The 23,099-nt window shown below is 42.1% G+C and overlaps 1 protein-coding gene across 2 annotated transcripts in view; it reads left to right on the top strand.

The window, feature by feature from the left end:
- LOC111972200 (FAS-associated factor 1) overlaps positions 1 to 23,099 on the top strand; it is an 85,917-nt gene that overhangs the window by 60,180 nt on the left and 2,638 nt on the right. For both annotated transcript variants that reach the window (XM_023999112.3, XM_023999111.2), the window contains exons 14-18: positions 1,234 to 1,370; positions 1,598 to 1,686; positions 9,708 to 9,788; positions 10,096 to 10,173; positions 14,081 to 14,296. In XM_023999112.3, the coding sequence (XP_023854880.1) occupies positions 1,234 to 1,370; positions 1,598 to 1,686; positions 9,708 to 9,788; positions 10,096 to 10,173; positions 14,081 to 14,296 (601 nt within the window). The remainder of the gene's footprint in view (positions 1 to 1,233; positions 1,371 to 1,597; positions 1,687 to 9,707; positions 9,789 to 10,095; positions 10,174 to 14,080; positions 14,297 to 23,099) is intronic.

Raw genomic sequence — 23,099 nt, 5'->3', positions numbered from 1 at the left:
TGTTTTGGTTTGACTCCTGGGGTGTTTGATTGATTGGAACAAAAGGAGGTTGTTGTTTAAGGGAATTAAGATTGGGTTTCTCTGAAGGCCCTGATGATTGTTCCCAAGTCCTTGGTGACAGGTTAGAATTACCCCTTTCCATTCTTTTGGCCTGGCCATGGTTAGGCCTTTTCAGGGYCCTCTAGAGCAGGGACAAGGACAGGACATGGACATCATCTTAACTTCACTGTGTCAGGGGGAGAACCCCTCTCCTTAACCACAGTAGAATGGACAAAAGACGAGTCAGCCGCATCGTCTGAACTCATGAGCAACTACATGAGCTATTTGGTGTTGACTTAGGGTTAGAGTAATGTTGGGGTTAAGGATTGTGGTTGAAATTACCTTGTTTCTCCTGGAATGCTGATGGAGATTGGTGCTCATGCTTCCCATGGTTAAGCATTGAGCCACCGTTGTTCCATTGCACAGTTTGAAAAGTAATGCAACTAGCTCTCTCAACTTTGAATTCATGATTAATGAGTAGCAACCACGCCCAGACCACTCACTCCATCCCTCTCCTCTCTGACCTCATATTCCACCCATTCCATTACTCCTCTATTTTACCAGCCAGTTATTAAAGTGGATCTTATTAAAAGGCGAGTGAAAAAGCGAATCTATATTTGCATTCAGTCTATAGCGATTCATTAATATTATGACATTTACAGTGAGCTTCGAGGGCCTGCCTGCTACCCTTTTCATTCTTGTGAAATGTTAATTTAAAGTTCTGTCTTTGTAATGGAATAAGAAATCCTCTCTGCCCTATCAATTCATCACCACTGGTGGGGAATACTAATTTGTCTGCCTGGCTTATTTAGACAGGGACCTCTCCTGGAAGATAAGGCAGAATTGGTTTTAAAGTCCTTAATGGAAACCTCCACCCAAAAACTAACTTTTGGTATTTGTTTCATTAGTCCATTGTTGACATAGTCAACCCTGTATAGGGATGATTTCATATCTTGAAAGCTTGAGTGCMGACAAGCAAAACATTTGATGCAAAATGCATCGTACATGGATGATTTCATATCTTAACTTGAGTGCTGAYAAGCAAGATATTTTGGGACTACGTCAACAATGGACTAATGAAACAAATACCAAAAKAGTTTTTGGGTGGAGGTTTCCTTTACTGCTGTGAGCGGTGTACCTCATTCAAGTGCTGTTCATGTGGGAAAATGTCTGTCCCGTCTTTTCCTTTCCCAGACTACTCACTATGTGCACGAGGCACTTTGGCAGTGTGGTGGCACAGACGATTCGGACATACAAGACAGATCAGTTCCCCCTCCTCCTTATTGTCATGGGAAAGAGGACATCAAATGAAGTTTTAAATGTTATTCAAGGTAATGACTGCATAAATCTCAACAATATCAATGGGTTGAAAAATTACATTCTGGTTGAAAATACGTCTTGGAGAGCTCTATATGTTCAACCAAATTACTTTGTGACCCTCTGATAATGCTGAAATAGTAATGTATTTGTGTGAATACTTTTTTACCACAAAATACATTTTAAAATTGTATTTCTTAAATGTCTTTTTTTTTTTTTTTTTTTTTACTATTCTTTCAAGGCAACACGACAGTGGATGAGTTGATGATGAGGCTAATGGGTGCAATGGAAATCTTCACAGCTCAGCAGCAAGAGGACATCAAGGATGAAGTATGTATGAGAGGAACTCTGAAAGCACACAGAGGAACAGAGTTAAGTGGGAGTAGATGTTTGAAATGTAAGCCATTATTAGGCCATGGCCACTGAAATATACCATGATTTGTTTCATCACAGGAGGCCAAGAGGGAGCCAATTATTGTGCCATTTGAGCCGATCTCTTATAATTATGCCATAGTTTGTCCGGGAGCTAAATGGGGACATGCTGAGACAAATCGGAATGCATTGTGACTGCCACCAGCTCCACTTAGGGACAAGGCAAAGAATACATACTCTGAGAGGCCCTTTATCTGGGTCAGGGGAGCGAAAGCACAATTMATTTCCCTCCCATTTTGTTTTAGTTTACTGTGCCTAAGATCGTMACAATGGGAGCAGGATACAAACTCTTCTCTCTTTCACCCTTCTCTGTCTATTGCTGCTTTAATCCAATAGAAACTTGACAAACAAACTTCACTCTGAGAAGAAAGCAGTGAAACAGAGGCGGTATTCTTTCATGTGAGGACAGGAATGTGGGGACAGTATGGCGGGGGTCCCTCTGTGTCAAAGACATTCACCTSACCTCATGAACGCTCTCTTTTCTGTGTCACAATGAATGGATTTATTTAACCATTCTCTCACTTTAGCAGATATTTGCTCAACATCCAATAACCAAAGAAATGCATTCTTTAGGTAGTCCTCCTAAGCTGACTACACTAGACCATGCTTTCTCAGGCATACAGTTTGTGTTGTTAGTGATTACAAATGACTCCATACCTTGTTTCTTTGTACTGTATTAACCTCTCATTAATCAGCAGTCCGGAAGAGATGACGTGTCATCAAGCTCAGTCCAATGTGCTCAATACTTAGCGTAAACTTGTCGCTGCGAGATGTCTTTGAATACCAGTACACATTCTCTCTCACTGACTTGTCTTTAGACCTTTCACTCTTGTTGATGGGATATAGATTTAGAGAATGAAATGGTCACACGGTGGTTTCTGTTTCTGAGATGAAAGGCATCTGTAGCAGTGTTTTATAGTAGATTAAAACTGGAGATTGTCTCATGTTCTTCAGCAGCACTAGGCCTGGCTGGCTGGCTGGTTGACTGTCTTTCTCATTCCTCGACTCTGTCACATCATATGATGAGTTAGACTCCCACGGTGTTGTAACAATACTAGTTTAGTGACCTTTCAGTGGTTGATTTAGTTTTGTTACAGCATCTCAGTCACGGRAATCATCATTAGTGTTTTGCACACAGCCAGGGGGTAACTGTACGTGAGCCGATGAGTGTTGACACTTSTGTCTGTAACTGTGATTCCCATTAGGTTCTCATTGGATGCCTACCCTTTCAGAAAAATCYTTAAGACCAATAAGAAACAAGTGGAATGTACGCTATGTGCACATGTCACCAAGCTGTATGTCCTGTGTGACCAGACTGGATGCTACAGTAATATGCTTCATTTAGAGATGTATGAATAATTGACTAACAGGTTTTCATGGGGAGAAGCTCAGTTGAATGCCTTGCTATTGTCTTCGTAGATGCAAAGCAAATATGACAGCTTTTGCTGTGAACAGAAAATCTGTTATTAAATTAGCATACCATACAATTTGATTCTTAAATAATGAAAATGGCCTTTATGGGTCAGTCTTTTAATTCAACAGTTCTCTTCTTGAATAGCTTTTCAATTTGGCATATTTAGAATGTTTCTGTTCATTATAAGAAAAGTAAGTCATTTTCTGTCAGAATTGGCACCTTGACAAGCCATCTGTCTCCATAACAGTCACTGGTTGTGATAATTACACATGCCTGTCGGGATTGAGGGAAATGTGAAGTGATAATGTCACAAATCAGGAGAACAAATTATCATGAGTGGGTAATGTAAGATAGTGATTAATAACCTTAGGAATCTGAAACCACATCCTGTAAATTCCAGACCCTGTCTCTGCTGTGAGGTGAACTTGTCACTCCTAGTGCTCATCTGTTTCTCAAACATTAGAAAGCGCAATGACTTGCTAAATCACTTGACTACATGTACAATCTCATTGCTAAATATTTWACTATTTTGACACATTCGTAGGCTCAGTGGGCCTATATTAGTCAAATGCATTAGTACAGTATGTCACCATTTGGACCAGAGAGTTCAAGCAGAGGTCTCCTCAGGCGTTTCACATTGACAAGCGTTAAGGAGGTTTTCTCGAGATATTCTCGAGCGGTATCGATTGTCAAGAGACATTATTGTAATGTAAAAAAGTAATTTCAAATGCTACCTCCGGAGGTCGCGCACGGCACTYGCCCGAGTGTTGCCCCCCCCTCAACGCAGGGCAGTGTAAACATAATTGTCTCTTTCAGCCCAACACTCATACATTGTAAATCGTAATAGCAGAGCAATGTTTTTGAAACTGATGAAATGTATAGGCATTTTCCTTATATTAGAGACTTGTTAAATTGCAGTAAAAGACGGTTAATCTGAAATTGACTCTAGCTTTAAGGGAATATCAAAACACGTMATTTATTTCAATGCAAAAGTGAGCAAAACACAAGCATCAACTCCATAGTGAATTAACTACTTTTTCAGTTGCAATTAGCTTTTTTTCATGTAATCATTTGCATGATATTGATGAAATTAAGCTAGGTTTGTTCCACTGAATGCCAAAAAGCAATCTAGCAATTGTATTATTGGCWGACATTAGCATTCAACTAACTAGCTAGCTAACATAGCCATTGTCTTACATCAGAGAGCGCGTTGATTCTGCCTACACGGTGGAGGGACAAGCGTCGGGGAGTGACGCCATCTGACGTGAGACAATGTAACTTAGCTTGCAAGTTATGTATGTGAGGATAATGCAGACATTTTGTTTAGTTTGCTATCTAGCTCTGTATAATATGAATGACTCTGTATGATAACATCACAGATAGAACAATGAGCCAGGATTTCACAGGATGTATAAGTGTGAAGCATCCGGTTGGCGTTTCCACTCACTACCAAATATGGTAATGAGAGGAAGCCCAGTGGCGCCAGTGGGAGAAGATGGAGCGAGATGGATTTTGGTCGACATTATGCAAATGTTCTCACCGATGATACATTTTATCTCAATAGTTTTCTGTTCCCAAAACTATAATATGTTAGAGTGAACTATGCTTTGTGTTCTTTAGAAGGAGTGCMAKGGCGAATTGAGTTATTGCACACGTGCACTTCAGAGTAGGCGTTCCCTAATGGAAATATGCAAATACATCCTAGAACGCGCCAATAGGATCTCGCTAGCTCGGGCTTGGCTCTGCCCCCCTCCTTGCTTCTATTGACTAATTTGTTCCCACTGGAAACAGCCTGTGCTCTATCCTGGGTTAGTTATAAAAAATCTTTGATAACCGTTCTTGAACTTAAATTTTTGCTATTTGAGAAAATTATGTTAGCTAACGTAAGCTAGCTAGCAGCTATGCCCCTTTGGCTGTTTGTCTTAYAGCTAAACTTATGAGTGTATGGACAAGGAAATAACCATTGAAATGCTTGTGTATTGTTGCAWTATTCAGTGTGTGATATGGTAGATGCTAGGGTTGGGTGGAATGCATATTTCCATATCGTCATACCGTCCTTCTCTCATCCCGGGATTTATGGTGTTACCGGTTTAGTACACAAAGGGGCGCCARAAACACCATTGTGCAAAATTAGCACAAGTAATAGCGAATTTCCATGGAGGCTGCTAGCTAAATATGCTAACGAGTGCAAACTAATTGTAAAGTCAGGCAATCCAGCTCATAAAGTTATACATATGGAGGTAGGAGTTACCAAATGTCATTTTTGGACATTTACAAATGAATGTGAACGAAAGACATTATGCACATGTACAAAGTTTTGCCTTATGCTTGTCTGAAGGAAGAACAGYACTGTGTACACGCTGTGTCTGTGTGGAGTTGCTAGGGCAACAGGCCTGCCTGCCTGCTCTKCTYATARAAGATGGGGAGGAGCAGACAGGCCCAGAACAGAGAGGAGAAAAAGTGCAAGGAAATCAAGCTGCAGTGGCAGCTGTACAGAACTCATCCAAAGGGTTTTGACTACTCAAATACTAACACAATATGATGCCGCGTCACCTTATTAATTCAGCCACTTACTTAGGTAACTACCAAGTTAAACTTAAGGGCCGCGTTAACTTCTTTGTGATACCCCCCCTTCTCTCAATTTCCGCCTGAAGACATACCCAAATCTAACTGTCTGTAGCTCAGGYCCAGAAGCAAGGATATGCATATTMTTGGTATCATTTGAAAGGAAACACTCTGAAATTTCTACCACCGTAGATCTGGTAGAAGAAAATASAAGGAAATAAACATACGTTTTCTGTTTTTTATTGTTGCATCATCTTTCAACTGAACAAGAACAGCCAAACATTCAGATATGATGCTGGGGATAATTTCAATGCAGAACAGAGGAGGGCAACACTATTTGAAAAAAGTTTTAGAATGATATCTTCAGGAATGAGTGCGCTACATGACATTGAGCATGTAGTCACCCAGGTGTCCAAATGTGGCCAAATTGGTACAGTGATACATTTTGAACTAAATGACTACAGTGAGGCAAAAAGGTATTTAGTCAGCCACCAATTGTGCAAGTTCTCCCACTTAAAAAGATGAGAGAGGCCTGTAATTTTCATTATAAAAAATCCAGAAAATCACATTGTAGGATTTTTAATGAGTTTATTTGCAAATTATGGTGGAAAATAAGTATTTGGTCACCTACAAACAAGCAAGATTTCTGGCTCTCACAGACCTGTAACTTCTTCTTTAAGAGGCTCCTCTGTCCTCCACTCGTTACMTGTATTAATGGCACCTGTTTGAACTTGTTATCAGTATAAAAGACACCTGTCCACAACCTCAAACAGTCACACTCCAAACTCCACTATGGCCAAGACCAAAGAGCTGTCAAAGGACACCAGAAACAAAATTGTAGACCTGCACCAGGCTGGGAAGACTGAATCTGCAATAGGTAAGCAGCTTGGTTTGAAGAAATCAACTGTGGGAGCAATTATTAGGAAATGGAAGACATACAAGACCACTGATAATCTCCCTCGATCTGGGGCTCCACGCAATGGTAGGATTGCGTGGAGTGGTAGGATCAGTCAGTGGTAGAATTATTTTTTGTGTGGGGGGGGGTTGAGATGATTTGTCCTCGGGGTTTCGCCTGCCATTTCAGTTCTGTTATACTCACAGACATTATTATATATACAGTTTTAGAAACTGGAGTGTTTTCTATCCAAATCTAATTATATGCATATCCTCGCTTCTGGGCCTGAGTAGCAAACAGTTTACTTTGGGCACGCTTTTCATCCGGACGTCAAAATACCGCCCCCTATCCCAAAGAAGTTAAGCGAGCGGGTTGGTGGGTCGCGGCTTGGTGGGTCGCGGCTTGGTGGGTCATGTTTCGTAGAAATATATATATATGTGTGTGTTTTACAATACACTGCTTATAGTTTCCTTCATCATTTTGACACAACTGTCAAATCGCGGGAATTCCTATCGCTGTCCTTGGTTCTGAATTCGCTTGTAGCCTAGGCTATTTTCCTGTTTGTTTACCTTTCACGTGGTAGTCACTAACATGCGATGGTCAATAGCGATGGTAGGCTAATGTTATTATAACGTTTGGGCAATGTCCAAATCCATGGCTCGAACATGCAGTGCGTTGAATAGTTCCATATTGAAGCCAATAAAATAGAAAAACTAGATTTGCTACATGTTTGTTATATCTAGGACTATTTTAGGGTTAGTGTATATAAATAATAAACTATATTCAAATGATAGAACAAACATCCATGCCTCCTGCCAAAGAGCTCTTAGGCCTACATGTGCGCACATATAATTACGTTCATGGAACAAGAGATGCGATTTATGTTATGCTTCTGACCCGATCCTATTTAGAATTATTGTTGTTTAGTTCTAAGAAACAGATTGTTTTTGGTTAATTGGATTTACAACAACCCATGAACGGTGAATAAGTTTGAGAATGTACATGGCTTGAATAAAATGCCATTTCAAATGCCATTTCCCTTTCTCTTTTTATTGGATCTTTGTCCAGCTCCTGTGAAACGTTTGGATGTGTAAAACCCTCCGTAGTCTAAGTTGCCTTGTCTGTATTATATGCCCACGGGGAGCAATTATGGTGCCTGTAACTGTATTTATACACACAGCCTTGTTTTATTAGAATTTGATTAGAATTATGCATTCTTTTTAGGCCTTATCAATAGCATAGTGAATCTAATCTTGCTTATTGACTATGTTTGGCATGTCCATGTCCAGACTGCAGTTTACAGTAGGCCTAGCCCCTGTGATTGCTGTAGCCTATGTTTAACCATGTATTTATGTAATGAAGCAATGCAATTAGAACAATATGGACAATGCTATTTAACGAACTGGCTTGTAACGGACTAACATTCGATTTTAGAGTCGATGACAATGCAATGCATTGGACCGTAAATACACAACTTGAAGCAACCACATATTTAGCAATGGAGCACGTTCTGATTGGCCAGTGAGGGGCCAAGCCTCGACACACCCACAACTTGTTTATTAATCAAAACCTAGTCCTTTCTCGCTACTGCGCCCATAATTACTGTTGTGAAAATAGCAAAAATATTTCTGACACACCCCTGAACCGGTAACTCTACCTCCAGCACTAAGATTTACCGTTGCGTTAGGTGTGTTGAAATAGAACCCATTATGTACATTTCGCCCCGATACCTCTACTTTTACTCTCTTCAATGGGAGTAAGCTTTCAGGGTGTTGCTGTACTCTGACGTGAACCCAAAGCCTCCACCACGTCTCCCATCCCAGGCCGGAATGACTTGTTCCTGTACCTGRTGGTCGCCCCATTGCCAGCGTTGCTGCCCCAGACTGCTTTGAACTCACACCTATTCACTATCTGTGGCTGTCCTGATCTGCTCTCCCACTCCTCTGTGGACAGACCCAGACACTACAGACATCTGCCAACATCACACTCACATTCCTCACTGACTGACGTGCCTGGGAGGTAGACAGGAGCAGAGCCAAAAAGATACTTTCACACACATTACAGCAACCTTCACTGCTTCARCCACGTCTACTTGTGGTTGTCTGTTTAGTTAGTTATTTTAACTGCAAATGATGTGTTCATCAGCAGGAAAACATTCAATGTGTTATAGTGTAATCCTTTTGATCGCTTTTACTTTCAGATACAAAGTAGTTGTATTGTACACCATACAATACTCTGTAGATAATTGAAGGCACCATGTCTTGTTCATTGTTGAGTGGTACCTCAACAGTTAAACCATAGTTTTATTTTGTTTGTTTCATGATATTTCATCAAAGGTAATGAGCACAATAAAGAGCGTAATCATTTACAGTAACTGTTATTTTGTGACTGGACGACTGCGTTTACAATAAGTGATCCATTATTATTTTGTACTCAACCCTGCTACTACAGTGTCTGTAGGATAAAGGGGAAAATGTATCCTCTTCATTTTCAGACTTCAATACGACAGCTGACCACTTCCCCCTGYCCAGCGCATAAACCCCACAAATTACAATAGCGTCACCTTTTCACATCTTTGACACAAAGTCCAGCGTTCAGAAAAGAAAATGTAGTCTCCCAAGCTCCAAAACAAATGCCAGTGCTGACACAATGGAAACAGTTATTTTTCTCTGCTTTAGAAAGCCTCTTACACACAGCAGGTAGAAAAGCAGCAGTCTGCCCCTGTACAAACAGGAGCTCTGAGGGAAAAGAAAAGAGCCCTCCGGTCTGTTAAGGAAGTCAAGGCCCGAATAGATTCCCTACTCCCACATGATACTCTTTCAAACCTTGTGTYTGACAGAAAGCATTCGGTTCTCTCATTCAGCTCTACTCCAATTCCTGCTGCTCTGCTGCCCAGAGTCACAGCTATTCAACACAGCACAATATTACATGTGGCAGAGGGAGAAAGCAACTTTGTATTTTAACAGCTTTTATTGGTGTTTGTTTCGCTCATAACTTTAAGATATTTGTCTTCTTTTCTGACCTGGTCTCTTTCTCTCTATCCAGGATGAACGTGAAGCCAGGGAAATGGTGAAGAGGGAGCAGGATGAGGCCTACCAACTATCTTTAGAGGCTGACCGTAAAAAGGTTGGTCATCAACTCGAAAACCCACAACACAATGACATGGATCCATTCTCATCAGATAGATGTTTGAGGGTTTTTGAAGATCCATTTTAGCATTATCCTCAAGTGAAATATTATACAGAACACAAGTATAAAGTATATACCCTTTTATAATCATGTTATGATTGTGGCCAATGCAGGGTGTTGTAAATGGTTATTGTGAATTTGCCCAGTAAACCTGTTAACAGCCACATTATTGATTGCTTGATCACTGTTCATAATGTTTTGACTTTGAATGGCTGGATTAATAAAAATATATTTGTTTTTTCAGAGAGAAGCACAGGAGAGAGAGCAGGCAGAACAGCTTCGCCTGCAACAGATCCAGAAAGAAGCAGATGATGAGAAGGAGGTGAGAACATGAACCATATCTCATAATGTTTGTTTAGAGAAATAATGTMCCACTTAGATATTGTTGTAACACTGAAAACACATGGTTAGTTTGTTTTTTAAACATTGATATTTCAGTCTGTTCCTTGTTGCATATCAGACATTTCCATATCTTTTGTTTGTGGAGTTTATACTAGCATGTGATCCCTGTGGTGGGGTCAGAGACACAGAGCAACATSTACTAAACTCTAGTGTGTACAGTAAGGCCTATCCCTGTTAAGCTTGTCATACAGAGATGTTATTGTCCTGTTCAAATGCCCTACAACACACAAGCTCATATTGAAACCAAGTGAACAAAAGCGGGAGTACAAAGCACGGTGGGACAAAGAAAAACAATTATGGCAGTGGGAACGCATTTGTGAATGCTGTAGTTATAGCTCCTTTTAGCCAGCTGATTGGCTATTTACTCAGCAGCAAACTCTACAGCCAGCAGGGATCAGGTGAACCAGCTATCTGAGATGATTTGTCACATTAGTTAAACAGCCCCGGACAAAAGCCCTGTCTGTCCAGTCTTAATTATATCACTGTAGTCCTCTAGCCCATTGCCATGGTTTCTTCTCCGCCAACACACTGCTTGTATCCAACAAGTGTAGATATTCAGCAACATGATACCCAGCAATGAGCACGGTTCCATGCACACAATAATATGATTATGGTGGTTAGTCAGATTAATGCAATAGTTTGTTTAAAACATTTACATGCTTTGAAAGAAGAAGGATTTCCCTGATAATCCTGTTTATATGGACACATCTGAAATCAGGCTACTTGATGGGACTTTTGATTTAATGCAGAAAATCGACCAATGAAAATAATAATTATACCACATTGACCATGTTATTTTTGCGAAGTACATTTGATTCTTAGTTCGGACATGTAAAATTTGTATGTGAAAACAATTTCTAAGATGCATACTATCAGTTTTTCAGAACTCACTAAACTCGTGCGTAAGAGGGAGGCTTGCGCTGCTGTTGCTGGCACATGTGCAGATCAAATGGACTGCTGGAAMGCCGATTTAAGCAGGTCCTAATGATTCGAAAGATTGCTCAGGAAATCAGGTGTTTAAATTGGTATATGCTTGCATTTATTTTGACCTTAGGCCGATTTTAAGATAAGTAGAGTAAGGTGTTTACATGACTATTTCCATGCTCGGCCTACTGCCATAATCAGTTTAATATCGATTGATTAGTATGCTTGTAAACGTACTCAATGGCCCCTCTCTTGTTTACATGTAGTATGTACTTGCAGTATATACCTCAGACAGGCTTACCGGGGCTTTTTATAAACAGATAAAACTGCAACCTATCGAACAACGCGGACTGGAAAGAGACGCACACGCACGCTAACACACGCACTCTACACACACGTGCATTGTAACGTTGTAATATAGTTGTATTGCGGTTTTATACATTTTGTATTGTAGATATGTATCGGTGTAATAATGTGTTGTATATTTTTTTCTCTAWTTGCCTTAATCTTATTTGGATATCAGGAAGAGTAGCAGCAGCTAATGGGGATCCTTAATAAATGCAAAATGCAGGTACCTTATTGTGGCCCTAAAGGCTAAAACAGGGGCAAACATAGACATTTTATTTTTTGACTTGACCTGTGTGTGATTGTATCAGGTGTATTTTCAGCCTGTCGACTGATGCGTTTCACGAATCTGGTTGTGTGTCTGCCTGGTCAAGTGTGAGGCAGGCAGGAGGGTGTGTTTAATGATGACAGTGGAGACTTAGAGACACTAGTGGAGTCACTAATGAAGCCTCAGGGACAAGAGGGGGGCAAACAACCTGGAGGAAGACGCACAACAACACACATACCACAACCATGATCACATACAACAGTGGTGAGGTAAAGGGAGGTCTCTGTCTGTGCCAAGATTGTGTATGACAGTCTTTTAACAGGTTGTACATCTTCATAGATTACATCTAGCTATACATCAGTATTACATACAGTTTGTACATGCATCAGAACTTCATGAGTCATCACTCAAGAGTATCTGGCACCGGAACATCTGTGTTTCAACAAAGCTGGAGTTCAAAACACAGATCTAGTTCCAGATTGTTTCGTTCTATCGCCCGCTACTACTACTGTTGGTCGTCGGGTAGAAAGATGGAAGAGATTAAGTGGAGTCTGTCTGTCTGTATGGCGTGTGGAGGAAGGACAACAGCTGTCCCAACTGTTCAGAGCTGTGTGCTGCTTACCCCTGGTTGTGCCAACGCCTCATTTCTCTGACATTGTGTGTGAGTAAACAAGGCAGCATGGTGTCCCACACCTGGAGCCCAGCCAAGCACCTAGCCAGCCACTCAGCCAGCTACTCACTCCCTCCCTGGCCTACGCACAGACCAGGGCCCAGATTCACAAAACACTTCTTATGCAAAAACTTAAGTTTCTTAAGTAGAAAAAATAATAAAAGAAGTTCGTAAGTGCAATTCCTCAACAGTATCTTAAGATTTAATGATTATCTTCTAACAAATCTTCTTAAGATGTTTGTTGCTAGGCAACCATTTTAGCTAGCTTTCTAGCTAGCAATGACAATCATGTTAGCATATTTCTTACTGAGATTTACTGTTCTTAAACATGTTATTGGGTTTAAAATAATCAATACTGAAACATTCGGATGAAGTTTGAGTGAATGTTCAATTGCTTTCATGAGCTTTTTCTCTCACTGCCTTGAGTTTAAGATGAACTTTTTTCTTAAGGAGAAACATAAGAAATAACCTTTTTGAGGAATAGCAACTTTGCTTAACTTCTTAAATCCATAGTTAAGAGGGGGATAAAAGGAAGTTAAGAAGAAATTGCTTTTWAACAAGGTTTTGTGAATCTGGGCCCAGAACCCTCCAGTCTGCCGCGCGTCTACGTTTGTTTGTGCCCTGCACCACCCGCCACAATACCCCGCAGGCTGCAGGAAAACAAACACCACAGTAAACACACGAGGACAAGGGGAATGCATTCTGTGTCTTTGTGTGGAGAGGGAGGTGAATGGAAGAGGTAGGCAGAGTGAGAGAGGCAGAGGGKGGGAGTGGTGATGTCATTATTTAACACATCCAGGAGCCCCATGGTGCTCCTGTCAGGTGCATGCATTGCCCCCCTCCCCCTCCCGGCCCACTCCTGTGGTGGTGTTTTTCTGGGGGGGTTTTGGCGGTGAGCGGTGATGCTCCTGAGTGCTCTTTGTGTGGAGCGGACTCTGAGTGAGGCGTGTGGCTTCAGACGCCACAGATCTGTGTGCTGCAGGGGGCCCTAGGGGCCCCTTTACCAGGCCCCTACCTGGGGGAGAGCCTCCGGCACGCGCCCACTCAATGCTTGGAGCTGCTAATGAACTACTGTTGTACACTTTTATGAAATATAATTGCATTATGGTTGGTAAATAAAGCTGCCGTGTGTTGTCACAGCATATGCTACCCACTGTCAAAACAGGAACAACAAGCTGGAGGGAAAGAGCCCGCGAAAGCCACAGGTCCTGCTCTGTGACACTGGAGACCTGATTAATTTCTCTGCTGTTGATGAGGCTAGCCTTTTTGTTCTGGGCCGCTATCTAATCTACCTCGACACGAGTCAGCGTTGTACTGTATGTCTTAATGGAGGAGAGGCAAAGACTAGCCTACATGTTTTGGAAGAACAGGTCAGAGGATTCGATGCCTTATAAATTACTCTGAATCCATATGTTGTCTCGTAATTAGTAGTTTGCGTGCCCATTTCTACCACAATTTATTAAACAGTTACAAAATCAACCCAGTATTTATATCTTAACATTTAAGTAGGTGTATTGTAAGCAAATAAATCACACCTACAATGATCATATTGTCCAACTTCGAATAATCATGGCCTTCCGTACCTAACTACCTAACTCTTTGTCCCTCCCCTTTGTCCAGGCCATCCGCCTCTCATTGGAGCACGCCCTGCCGCCAGAGCCTGCGGAGGAGGGAGGAGAGCCAATTAGCAAGCTGCGTATCCGAACCCCCAGTGGAGAGTTCCTGGTGCGGCGCTTCCTGGGCAGCACCAAGCTGCAGGTCCTCTTTGACTTTGTGGCCTCCAAGGGCTACCCCTGGGAGGGCTTCAAACTGCTCACCACCTTCCCCCGCAGAAACGTGAGTACAGCCTTCAAACACTGCAGTAAACACATCAATTTAGAGGCTTTATAACAAGATAGAACCATGGTCTATAATGACTAACATTTAACTCTGTTTAGCTTTCTTTGCTCAGTGCCTGCAGCTCCCTAACTACAGGTACTGAGCTGTCATCATCAACTCAGCAGAATGCTCAGTGGTCCTGAATGTAATGTAACATCTCTGCAGGAGAAATCCACAGTAATAATTGGCTCATCCCGGCAAGTGGCTCGAGTTTGTTGCTCATCTCTATCCCTAGTGCCCAGAGAGTGTGACTGTTCAGATAGTTAGAGGATTGCTGTAGAATTAAAAGCCATGGTGGGCTAATGAGAAGTGTGTTTTTCATGCGTGTGCATGCGTTCACACGCAAGTGTGTTTTTGCTTCTATCCACAAGTGCATTTCTAATTTGATGAATATTAATTAGGAGCCAGTGCACATGCACAAAAGAGCACTGGCTACTTAGGATACAATACAGTCAGCAGTATTCTCCTCAGCCGTGGTGTACGGCGCAGCACCGACCGGAGTTCTCCAAGTAATTAGAGCTGGTGCCCACGCTCTGCTCTGTGCTGTGGCAGGTAGCTAATGAGCACAGTTTTAACTACCTGCTTAATTGGAGCGGTGGAAACAAAATAGGATTTCCATTTGTGTGTGTGTGTGGGCCTGCCCAGACACCCTGCTATCCTGGTCTGTAGGGAACATGGGAGTACAAACACTTTTCTCTCCCTAACTCTCTCTCACACACACACACACACACACACACACTATACACATAAAAAATGTACAGGCACATACACTGAGTGTACGAAACATTAAGGGCACCTGCTCTTTCCATGACATAAACTGACCAGGTGAAAGCTTTGATCCCTTATTGATGTCACTTGTTAAATCCACTTCAATCAGTGTGGGTGAAGGGTAGGGGACAGGTTAAAGAAGGATTTTAAGCCTTGAGATAATTGAGACATGGATTGTGTGTGTGTGTGTGCCATTCAGAGGGTGAATGGGTAAGACAAAATATTTAAGTGCCTTTGAACACAGGGTATGGTAGTTAGGTGCCAGACGTACCGGTTTGTGTCAAGAACTGCAATGCTACTGGGTTTTTCATGCTCAACAGTTTCCCGTGTGTATCAACAATGGTCCCCCAACCATAGGACATCCAGCCAACTTGACACAACTGTGGGAATAATTGGTGTCAACATGGGTCAGCATCCCTGTGGAACGCTTTCGACACCTTGTAGAGTCCATGCCCCAACGAATTGAGGCTTTTTCTGAGAGCAAAAGGGGTTGCAACTCAATATTAGGAAGGTGTTCCTAATGTTTAGAATATATATAAACACACACACACACACTACTGTTCAAAAGTTTGGGGTCACTTAGAAATGTCCTTGTTTTTTAAAGAAAAGCCATTAAAATAACATCAAATTGATCAGAAATAGTGTTAATGTTGTAAATGACTATTGGAAACGGCTGATTTATTTTTAAATGGAATATCTACATTGGTGTACAGAGGCCCATTATCAGCAACCATCACTCCTGTGTTCCAATGGCACGTTGTTAGCTAATCCAAGTTTATAATTTTAAAAGTCTAATTGATAATTAGAAACCCCTTTTGCAATTATGTTAGCACAGCTGAAAGCTGTTGTGCTGATTTAAAGAAGCAATAAAACAGTCCTTCTTTAGACAAGTTGAGTATCTGGAGTATCAGCATTTGTGGTTTCGATTACAGGCTCAAAATGGCCAGAAACAAATTACTTTCTTCTGAAACTGGTCAGTCTATTCTTGTTCTGAGATATGAAGGCTATTCCATGAGTGAAATTGCCAAGAAACTGAAGATCTCGTACGCTGTGTACTACTCCCTTTACAGAACAGCGCAAACTGCCTCTAACCAGAATAGAAAGAGGAGTGGGAAGCCCCGGTGCACAGCTGACCAAGAGGACAACTACATTAGTGTCTAGTTTGAGAAACAGACACCTCACAAGTCCTCCACTGGCAGCTTCATTAAATAGTACCCGCAAAACACCAGTGGCAATTTCTCACATGGAATTCAWTTCATTTCTCAGAACAAGAATAGACTGACGAGTTTCAGAAGAAAGTACTTTGTTTCTAGCCATTTTGAGCCTGTAATATATATTCTAAACATTAGGAACACCTTCCAAATATTGAGTTGCAACCCCTTTTRCKCTCAGAAAAAGCCTCAATTTGTCGGGGCATGGACTCTACGAGKTGTCGAAAGCGTTCCAMAGGGATGCTGGCCCATGTTGACACCAATTATTCCCACAGTTGTCAAGTTGGYTGGATGTCCACATACTTTTTTATAAGTATGTGGACACCCCTTCAAATTAGTGGATTTGGCTAATTCAGCCACACCTGTTGCTGACAGATGTATGAAATCGAGCACACAGCCATGCAATCTTCATAGACAAACATTGGCAGTAGAATGGCCTTACTGAAGAACTCAGTGACTTTCAACGTGGCACCGTCATAGGATGCCACCTTTCCAACAGGTCAGTTCGTCCAATTTCTGCCCTGCTAGAGCTGCCCTGGTCAACTGTAAGTGCTGTTATTGTGACGTGGAGACGTCTAGGAGCAACAACGGCTCAGCCGCAAAGTGGTAGGCCGCACAAGCTCACACAACGGGACTGCCGAATGCTGTAGCACGTAAAAAATCGTCTGTCCTCGGTTGCAACACTCACTCCCGAGTTCATAACTGCCTCTGGAAGCAATGCCAGCACAATAACTGTTTGTCGGGAGCTTCATGAAATGGGTTTACATGGCCGAGCAGCCGCACACAAGCCAAAGATCACAATACTCGATGCGAAGTGTTGGCTGGAGTGGTGTAAAGCTCGCCACCTTTGGACTCTGGAGCAGTGGAAGTGATGAATCACGCKTCACCATCTGGCAGTCCAACGGACGAATCTGCGTTTGGCGGATTCCAGGAGAACGCTACCTGCCTCAATGCATAGTGCTAACTGTAAAGTTTGGTGGAGGAGGAATAATGGTCTGGGGCTGTGTTTCATGGTTCAGACTCCTTAGTTCCAGTGAAGGGAAATCGTAATGCTACAGCATGCAATGACATTCTAGTTGATTCTGTGCTTCCAACTTTGTGGCAACAGTTTGGGGAAGGTCCTTTCCTGTTTCAGCATGACAGTGCCCCCATGTGCAAAGCGAGGTCCATACAGAAATGGTTTGTTGAGATTGGTGTGGAAAAACTTGCCTGTCCTGCGCAGAACCCTGACCTCAACCCCATCGAACAMCTTTGGGATGAATTGGAACGCCGACTGCGAGCCAGGCCTACTCGCCCAACATCAGTGCCGGCCTTCACTAATACTCTTGCAGCAATGTTCSAACATCTAGTGGAAAGTCTTTCCAGAAGAGTGGACACTGTTATAGCAGCAAAGGGGGAACCTACTCCATATTAATGCCGATGAATTTGGAATGAGACGTTCGACGAGCAGGTGTCCACATACTTTTGGTTATGTAGTGCCTAGTGCATTCGGAAAGTATTCAGACGTCTTGAATTTTTCCACATTTTGTTACGTTACAGCCTTAGTCTAAAATGGATTCAATTGTCGTCGTCCCCCATCAATCTACACACAATACTTCATATTGACAAAGCAAAAACAGGTTTTAGAAATTGTTGCCAATTTATAAAAAAATATCAAATGGAAATATCACTTACAAAAGTATTCAGACCCTTTACTCAGTACTTTGTTGAAGCACCTTTAGCAGCGACTACAGCCTCGAGTCTTCTTCTCTGCAGATCCTCTCAAGCTCTGTCAGGTTGGATGGGTCGCGTCGCTGCACAGCTATTTTCAGATCTCTCTAGAGATGATCGATCTGTTTCAAGTCCGGGCTCTGCCTCGGCCACTCAAGGACATTCAGAGACTTGTCCCAAAGCCACTACTGCGTTGTCTTGGCTGTKTGCTTAAGGTCGTTGTCCTGTTGGAAGGTGACCCTTTGCCCCAGTCTGAGGTCCTAAGTGCTCTGGAGCAGGTTCTCATCATGGGATCTCTCTGTACTTTGCTCCGTTCATCTTTTCCTCTATCCTGACTAGTCTCCCATCCCCACAGCCTGATGCTGCCGCCACCATGCTTCACCGTAGGGATGGTGCCAGGTTTCCTCCAGACGTGAYGCTTGGCATTCAGGCCAAAGAGTTCAATCTTGCTTTCATCAGAGCAGATAATCTTGTTTCTCATGGTCTAAGAGTCTTTAGGTGTCTTGTGCCTTTTACTGAGGAGTGGCTTCCGTCTGGCCACTCGACCATAAAGGCCTGATTGGATGAGTGCTGCAGAGATGGTTGTCCTTCTGGAAGGTTCTCCCATCTCCACAGAGGAACTCAACTGCTGTCAGATTTACCATCGGGTACTTGGAGGCTACTGTGTTTTTGGTACCCTTCCCCAGATCTGTGCCTCGACACAATCCTGTCTCGGAGCTCTACGGACAATTCCTTCGACCTCATGGCTTGGTTTATGTTCTGACATGCGCTGTCAACTGTGGAACCTTTTAATAGACAGGTTTTTAATAGACAGCCTTTCCAAGTCCACAGGTGGATTCCAATCAAGTTTTAGAAACATCTCAACGATAATCAATGGAAACAGGATATACCTGAACTCAATTTCGAGTCTCATAGCAAAGGGTCTGAATGCCTATGTAAATAAGCTATTTCTGTTTTTTGTGTGTTTTTTTTATACATTTGCACACAAACTAAACTTTTCGCTTTGCCATTGTGGAGTATTGTTTGTAGATTGAGGTGGAAAATAAACTATTTAATCAATTTTAGAATGAGGCTGTAACGTAACAGAATGTGGAAAAAGTCAAGGGGTCTGAATACTTTCCGAAGGCACTGTATATGCCTTATTCACAACTTAGGCACACTTTAAAATCCAAGGATTCACAGTTTTGTCTTCAGAATTAAAACCAAAGAGAAAGTAAACAAGAGTATTAGACAAAGATAAAAATGTGTCTTAATCTCCAGTGAAATTCCAGTAGATGTGAGGCAGAGGAGAAGAAAGTAGAGTTTATTCTGTGTCCCAAATGGCACCCTGTTCTCTATATCATGCACTACTTTTGACTAGAGCCCCATTGGCCCTGGTCAAAAGTAGGGCACTACATAGGAAATATGGTGTAATTTGGGAGTCAGCCTAGCAGAATGTGCCAGTGTATGTTTGTGCATCGGAACACTGTTCCCAGTCCGTCTAATCTTCCAGCTCTCCTCTCTAATTAAAATGAGCCTCAATCTCCTCCAGACGCTCCCACTGTTGCTCTGCTCGGATTAGTGGATGTACCACTATTGCATTTGTAATGCACCACAAATGTTTAAACTTCATCTCTCCTTACTTCCCATGCATGACAAGAGAATTGCCAGCAATAAGAAATCAATTTAGTGCAAGATGATTAAACCGAAAGAAAAGAAAATGTGTTGCTGACTTTATACATTGGTTTCTTTGGCTGCTTGTTTGTTATTGGGGAAGTTTCATTTTTGGTCTTGGCTTCAACATTTCTCTTCACACTCACCAGCACCATGTGGTCTAGCTACTTAGGCTGGCTACGTTTACACAGGCAGCCCAATTCTGATATTTTTTTCACGAATTGGTCTGTTCACTAATCAGCTCTGAAAAAGATTTGATGTGAAAAGATCTGATGTGATCAAAAGACCAATTGGTGGAAAAAAAGATCAGAATTGGGCTGCCTGTGCAAACGCAGCTGTACATTTTTCCAGTCATGAGTTAACCTAGCTCAGTAGACCCAACAGGTTTTAGATACCAAAACATTGTCTACACGTTATATTTTTCTTCACGTTGTGATGCTGTACTTTGTGCCAGGTTTTACCTTACCCTAATTGATGTTCCAGGTTTCTGAAAATAAAATAATGAACAGTGCCAATGTGTAGGATGATTTAGACAAAACTCTAGCTGAGGAAAAAATATACCGTGCAATGAAATGATCCTCGTGTCCAACTGAAATGGACATCAAAGCTGCACCAGTTGGTTCGTTTCAAGTCTGAAACAGTGAAGTGCACAGGAAGAAAATGGCAGTTTTATTGATATAGTCCCAAAATACATACTCTTAACCCAAAACTCTTTCTACAATATCCTCTCCCACCTATATGACTGTGGGGTATAGCTCGAAAGCTCCATGTAGGATTTGCTCTGATTCCAGTAGCTCTCTGACTTATCACACCTCTGCCTCACAGTGCTGTACATGCATACTGTACTCAGTCTCACACTTTCTGAACTGTGTTTGTGTTGGCTCTGCTCTATGCAGCATATAGCGCTTGTGGGAGCAGAGTGCTTCCTCTTCAAGAGAAGTTAAAAGCTCAAGGCCTGTTCCCCTAGGTAACGGCAGTCCCCCCTTTCACCCTCCGGTCCTCCCTCCCTCCTCCAGGCCGCACGGCGTCCCTCTTTGAAGTGGGCTGTTCACGCCCCGGCTCTACGTGTTGCCATCGTTCCTGGAAGCACATAATGGTCTCCCACTGCTTTTGTAATTGGCCGAATAAACACTTGACAACACAACTTTAAAACAGACAAGCTATTTGGTTTTAATTGACAGAACCCAAATGGCTTAATTAAAAATGCGTTATTTCAGCTGCATGTTTAATTATGTTGGAAACGGACATCTTGAGACGGGTGTTTTTATCTTTTCACTCAAGTTATCAACATACTAATGAAGTGGTTTGAAATATTTATTTTAACTTCAAGTGTTTAATTATGTTCAGTGTTATGATTTCCTCATGTTTAACTTAAGACAATAACATGGAGTTAATCAATTATTTTCTGAGATGTAAGAGCAGATTGTCTCTAACGCATATAAATTTGCCAAAATGTTCCTACTACGGTAGTTCTTCACTAGAGATTGGAAGTTGAGATCCAACATGATCTCAAATAAAATCTAGAAATGTAATCCCTCAAACATATACTTGCAGAGGGAGGGTGGAAGCTCTGTTCGATGGTAAGAATGAAATTAATCTTGTTTTATTTTCTTTATACAACCCACATATTGATGTTCACACTGAAATCTCTGTAGTCCTTGTGTAACTTGAATAAGTTGTGTACATGARTGATGCTTATTTCGTTTTTTTAACCATAGACCTAAATAAAGATTTTAGATTACATTTTCAGTGGGATTAGACTATTTTGACAGTAGTTTATTTTTTTTATTTTTTAAATGGAACCTTTTAATTTAGCAGGGAAATACCATTTGAGACCCAGGCCTCTTTTTCATGAGCGCCTTGCATGTATACGTCATACAAATGTACAACATTTACAGTAGTAGTGGATCTATCAAGCAAGTTGGCATCTCTCTCTGCTCAGTATTTGTTTGGCCACTGTGTGAGGCCTGTCAGGATGAGTGCGTGTGATAGGGTTAAAGGATTATCCACTGTCAACATCATCAAGCACTGGAGAACACACTACTGCTCCGGATTTAACCGGAATCTTCAAAACGCTCTTAAAATGACCCTTCACAAACCTGTGCTGGACTTTCATGTTGTGTGTCATACACCTAGTTGGTTTATCTACTATGCTAACATATGCTAATGCTTGTGCATTGCCTTTATCATAGAGCTGTTCTTGATAAGATTGTTTTGTTAGCCGTGTCATGAATAATGTTGGAATGAATATGTTTGTGTGTCATGCGCTGCCGTATGTGTCAGTCAGGGGAGAAGAGAATTCATCGAGTCTAGGCCGAGCCAGACAGGGAAAATATGGAGCTGGTATCACGACGCAGAGTGGAAAACAACAGCTTTGTTTGTTGACGGATGCCTCAATGCTTGTGGTCTGTTAATTGGATAACAATGTAAACAATCAGCAATAGCGCTTGTCTCCTGTGTCAGTGTGGCATCTTGTTTCTCTACTTTCTTTTTAGAGTCAGAYCCCCCCCCCCCCCCCCCCAACACACACACAGCCGCACCTGATCCTCCCTAAACCCTCATTTACTCATACCTGATGCTGTGGTGTCATAACACGCCTGTCGGGTTCATTTGCATAGCTGGCATTTGTGAAATACTGAGCAAAAGGTGGGGAGAAAGGCGTTCACCCGTTGGGGTGTAAGCTGTTAGCAGCAAGCCATCTTGCTTTGCCCTCGCTGCGGTGTGTTGTGTAGGTTGCCGTGGCACCCCCTCCCTGTGCTGCCTTACACCCTCAGGTCATACTGGGGAGCGGAGAGCCCAGATGACAGAAGAAATTAGTATGAGGAGATGAAGACAAAGAGCCTCCATTGGTGTGACATTTCCCTGTTCATCTGGGAATAGCAGTGTTTGCTGATGAATTCTTGCTCTTTGAACTCCCGGCATCATAGCTTTGAAATGATGTACTTTATCTAGCTCTATTGAAGGTTAGGTTTTGGATGTCTCAATGATCATTGGAAATATGACTCATTAGGAAAGTTGACTCATTGAGGGGACAATGGGTTTGTTACCATATCTGTGTGGTAGAAAAGAGGAGCATGAGATGTTATATCAGGGAGTAGATCAGCCTGTTGGCAGCAAAAGTCACAATACATCCTACTTCAATGGAGAACCGGTCAAGACAATTTACAACTACATGGATTACACCCCCAGCCAGAGCGGTGATTGAGAGACACATCTGTCAGGATCTTTACACAGCCAACTCTGACTCCACGGTGAGAGGAGAGGTGGGTGTTTTGACTTGGTTTCAGCGCTCATGTTTCAGCCTCCTCAAAGGTCTCTCAGCCATTACATTACCTAGCTGTGTTTCTCCACCTAATCTGTCTTCGTGAGGATGGGCTAATCAGTGTGAGGTAAACTCTGACCTTACTGCGCTGGTTGTC

Source organism: Salvelinus sp. IW2-2015, linkage group LG13 (assembly GCF_002910315.2).
Source record: "Salvelinus sp. IW2-2015 linkage group LG13, ASM291031v2, whole genome shotgun sequence".
NCBI lineage: Eukaryota > Metazoa > Chordata > Actinopteri > Salmoniformes > Salmonidae > Salvelinus > Salvelinus sp. IW2-2015.
The sequence above is the reverse complement of the archived record's forward strand: the minus strand, read 5'-3'. Positions and strand labels throughout refer to the sequence as shown.